The sequence below is a fragment of the Magallana gigas genome, chromosome 8 (genome assembly GCF_963853765.1).
Source record: "Magallana gigas chromosome 8, xbMagGiga1.1, whole genome shotgun sequence".
Classification (NCBI taxonomy): Eukaryota; Metazoa; Mollusca; class Bivalvia; order Ostreida; family Ostreidae; genus Magallana; species Magallana gigas.
In genome coordinates, this window is record NC_088860.1 from 43,392,998 (window position 1) to 43,397,997 (window position 5,000).

At 36.0% G+C, this 5,000-nt stretch overlaps 1 protein-coding gene across 23 annotated transcripts in view; it reads right to left on the reverse strand.

Moving 5' to 3' along the window:
• Positions 1-5,000, reverse strand: part of LOC105330717 (muscleblind-like protein 1) — a 98,788-nt gene that overhangs the window by 3,958 nt on the left and 89,830 nt on the right. For 22 of the 23 annotated variants that reach the window (XM_034472934.2, XM_011432604.4, XM_011432602.4 and 19 more), the window contains 4 exons: positions 4,865-4,951; positions 3,939-4,060; positions 2,257-2,341; positions 1-1,803 (listed from right to left, as the gene is read on the reverse strand). The exon at positions 1-1,803 is cut by the window's left edge and continues 3,958 nt beyond it. In XM_034472934.2, coding sequence (XP_034328825.2) covers positions 1,685-1,803; positions 2,257-2,341; positions 3,939-4,060; positions 4,865-4,951 — 413 coding nt within the window. In that variant the 3' untranslated portion in view covers positions 1-1,684. The remainder of the gene's footprint in view (positions 1,804-2,256; positions 2,342-3,938; positions 4,061-4,864; positions 4,952-5,000) is intronic. The other variant, XR_900538.4, reaches the window with a different exon arrangement.

Genomic DNA, 5,000 nt, shown 5'->3' on the forward strand with positions numbered 1-5,000 from the left:
CACTACACTGATATCATTGATATATAGATATTTACATGAACACAAGTTTTCATCTGATCAACCAACACACAGAAAAAAAAAATCACATGATGAAAAAAAAGTTCTCAAAAATGGCTGAAGTAAGTCACATGACCTTGACAACATGCACCAATCATAAATCACGATAAAGAAACATATGTATATCATATTAATATAATTACTTCAGAGAGAAAAAAAAAATACATATGGTTAAGGTTTTATTTAATTTGTTTTCTGGAAGAATCTGTTGACTTTATGTTAGCAGTTTGTAAGTGGGTGTAAATATACCTCTGGATAGGTTAAAATTTCCAAATATGGCACATATTTGCTGCAAGATTTGTGTAGGTAGCTGTGCACTATTGGGCTAAAACAGGTGTACGGGTTCAGAACCCTCTACCAAAAACACAGGAAATAGCACTAACCTTGACCTGGCCAAGGTCAAAAGCCGGATTTCTTCTACAGCACTATTTCTCCAAAATGGCAAACCATATCAAAACTCGGCAGAAGTTTTAGTAATTGGCATGTTATTTTCTGGGACATATTAGTCAGCAAACTTTTCAATCTTTTTCCTTTTTTTTTAAAAAAAAGATTAAAAGAAAAAAGGTATATATGGCACATGTTTTGAAAAAAAATTGTTCATATAACATTATTAGTGTGCACCTCATAAAATTGCACTTTCATATCATCAAAATATATAATTTTACAACAGTTCACGAAAAAAAACTAAAACTAGACCTATAACGACTCTAAATATAGATTCATAATTCATAAAATATGTGACGCATTCATTTCACAGACTATATGTTCAAGCCAAGGATGGGTGCGTTTCATTTATAATACAAGTACATGTACATAGGCCATCTTAATAAGATTCTTGTCCCTCTTATACAAGCAGGGTCAGTCGACAGTATCATGACAAATCAACAAAACAAACGAGATATATATTTATAATAATGAATACATATGCACCATAGTCAAGATATCTGTCAGCGGTGACCTTGCTTCTACAAGTGGCCATGACCTTATAGCAATATACAGCCCCATACAGCAGCTTTGGGAGTGCGGCTAAAGTTCTAAGCGAATAAGCAAATATTCAATGTAAAATATGTCTTTCTTAGCCCCAATTAAATTTCTACAACTTGCGTAGTTTTAAAAAAAAATCATGAAAAAGTATGTATCACATATGGTTAGGTCATTAACCATAGAAATAAAAAAAAATTGCGATAAAAATACTCTTAACAAAGAACTTGATATGATCTTCTGTGGAGAGTTCGTCCTTGCGTACAGAGAAAAAATTGAGCGAAAATACTCGTTAACGCAACTATACACTGATGTGCGGAGAGTAAGAAAAGCCATTGTTATTTTTCTTCTTTTGAAAAGAAAAAATAGAAAAACGAACATGCATTGGTCTTCAACATACGGATGAAGAAGTCAACATGATATGCGTTAGCACCAGTGGTCATATGGCATCTGGAGATATATCGGAGAGAGATAGAGAGAAAAAAGATTTGGCTTTCTCGTTCGTCTTCCTCCTCCACACTGCATCAGTCTCTCAATCCAATACTGTCTTTTGAAGAAAATCAAACTATAAATAAGTGTTGTGTAGTGTAGTGTTCCCTAGGAGACTCCCATTGCTTGGTGTATGATATTGTCCAGTGTTTCCCCGTCATTTAGAAGGTGGCAGGGTGACGGGGATGTGATAGTATTTACACATGGGGCGTGAACATTTCCCGCGAACCGCATCACGACACACGGCAACACGTCCATCCGTCACTTCAACATAGTCTGAAAAAGAGGGAAAAGTTTTGTGATATCTTCTGACTTATTATCCCTTTGCGCAACTTGTTGCAAAAGGGAAATAGCATGTCGCGAGGGTATGCTCCGCATAGCGGTGCCCTTGTTTTAACCATCTTTAGAATTCTTAAACTTTAACACAGTCTGGAAAAAAAAATAAAAATAAAGAGGCAAAATCCTCGTAATACCCTTATATCTCTTTTCCTTTTCTATTCTACTATTTTTTAACAGATGCAGAATAGAATTTTGGAAAGTATTTAGAGATATCTTGAAAAACTACAACAACCCCTAAGATACCTATCAATACCATGTCTAATTACGGTTACTGTACAAGAATAATAAAATTCAACACACCCTGTGATTATCCTCACCTTCTAGGATGTTCATTTGTCTCAATAAATCATAACAGAAAATTCTCTATCCGCAAAAACATTGAAATCTTACCATGCAATATGTGCACTTTGTCGCACAATGGCCGACTACAGCGCCCCATCTTAAAATCGAGGCACACTGGGAGGGTGTCCAGCAACTGTAAAAAGTAGGTCAACATCCATAACACCACACTCCTCCCCACCCAGCTCAGGGGTAGGGGGGAGGGGTGGGCAGAGAACTTGGTAGGGGGTGGTAGCACCACTACCCAAGTCCTAGCTCATATCAAAAGGATTCTGAATCTATAGATTAGCAGAAATAAGTGAATATGAAAGGAATTTTAGTTGTAGCTACCAAAGCAAAAAAAAAAATAAAGGTTAAGTTATCATTAAGGATTAAAAGTCCTCAAATCTACTCTTCTTTTACTTTTAGCAGAAAATGCAACAAAAATAATGCTGATGCAATAATTAAAATAGAACTGTGACAACTTTGAAACAACATAAAAGCATGCAAGGGTTAAGTATGATTTATATCGACAACTGTTAACATTAATATCACGATGCAGTTAGTAATTCTGTTATCACGGTTTGTCCCCAGAATTCCCATCACCATGACAATCAAAAACCAAACAAAAAAGTCTAAAATACAAGTAGCTTGTACAATAACACACACTTAGTTATTCCAACAAACTCTGTGAGTTACACCATGCACCGAGATGCCTTCAGTTTTCGACATTCCTGGTGCATGCTTAAGTTAGTATTTCAATAAATCAGTTACAAAATTGAACAAGATAGTAACTAATGATGTGCCAATTTCCAATAGATCTCAACTGCATCTTTAATTTATTAACAAATCCTCTTAAGTTTTCTGTTTCATTTATGTTCGAAAGATCTACACATATGTCAATACATGACTTTCCATCCCCCCCCCCCCCCCACCAAACCCTTTCATCAATAGTGACAAACAACAACCAATGGTTAAAATTAAAAAAGACAACAGACCTCTTTATAAAAATTTGATGTTTTAAAACAAAGACTAGCCCCATTAATTTCTAAGTTGAACACAGATTTGATTCATCCAGAAAGAATTTTGATTTGTTTTGCATGCTCACCTGGGATTGATTCTCAAAACTCCCCCAAAACATGTAACTTTAATTTGAAAAGAATTTCAAAGAGCTGCGAGAAACTAATCGGCAAGCTGCTTCACAGAATTTCCTAGCATCTGTAGAATGTTACTTAGCATTATAAACAAAAAAAACCCACAAGCTTGCAGAGAGAGACACCAGTGACAGTCACACGGTTTTGTTTTTTGCCTAGCTCTATATAAAGGGAACAAATGCAATTTCTTTCTTTGATTTCAGCTGAAAATGAGAAAATGAACGAGACACAAATGTACATAGCAATCTAGCCTTTTTTTTCAGAGTAAATCTATGCAGCAATTTTTCTTTGGTGACAGGAATCCTGGGTTAGAAAAATTGCTCATTGATCTTTTTGTGTTAGTCATGGTCTTCTGTCCCTCCCCCTGCCCCCCCCCCCCCCCACTCCAATGCAGCAATCAAAAAAACAAAAAACAAGTCAAACCCGATTATGACTAAGACTCTGAAAAATACACCCTAGTTGCTAGGGTAACAGTCTTAAGTGACCATTTGTTTCAAAGCTGACATAACCACACCTGGCTTGTTTTTTTTTTTTTTTTAGGACTACTGAAAACACTGGTTGCCATGACTACACAAACATAAAGCCTGACGCAGACGTTACCTGCTGATTGGCGTCAAAATAATTGACGTTATGAACGTTAGTAGGAATCAGACCGGCAGCGGTGGCAGCTTGAGGGGGCGTAACCACGGCGTCAGGCACCGCAGGGGAGAGAACCAATGGCACTGTTAGTCGTCAGGGTTATGTTTCATGACCAGAGTTACGTGCACATGATGAAAGCGATTTTATTTGAAAAACCGCATGCAGGTGACCAAAGCGAGTTAATAAGCACACAGGTTAAAAAAAAATAAAAAAAGAGAAAAAAGAAAAAAAAATCATAATAAAGTTAATAATTGTGCTGGAAAGTAAAATTTATTAGTGAACATAAAATATCAGTATAAATGATGAAGCTGGATGCCCTGGGGTTATGAATTTCAATTTCTGGCAAGCAGAGGGTCCAAAAATGTCTAAAAAGCAGTTTTATCCTTCAAACATATATCAGATGTTCTTTTGTCAATATTTGTAAGACAATTAATAACTTGGTTTATTCCCCAACACATCTTGGCATATCAATCATCTTTCATGCATTTGGGAGAAAATCATGCTTTAACAATAAACAGATAATTTTTCAAATACAGAATAAAACCCAAACAAACTAAAATCAAATATACTGATGTGACATGTGCAGCTCTACAAAACGTTAGTATGATAGAATGATTATCCGATAGACAGCCACATTAATATTAAATTCTCTGGACTTTTCTTTTTCTCTATACGCCTATCTACAGTCCAAACAACAAAGAGAATATACATCTTTTTCTCAGTTCAAATGAAAAAGTTAAAAAGCTTGATAGAATAATTAAGATAAAAGAATTATTGTTCTGCTTTTCTGTTCCCTGTCTACGTGGGTTTGACTACAGAGTATTAAACATTCCTAAACGGATTAAACAGAGAGAGATTAGAGAGCAAGGAAAAGGGAGATCACTCACTTGACACAGGTACGTATTGCTGCTGCAGTGATAAGGCTGGAGAGGGTGACCCACCAGGATAGACTGTGCTTTGTGGGGCACTTTTGACTGAGCAACAAAAAACACTCTAATTAATAACCACAGCCAATCAGAGGAC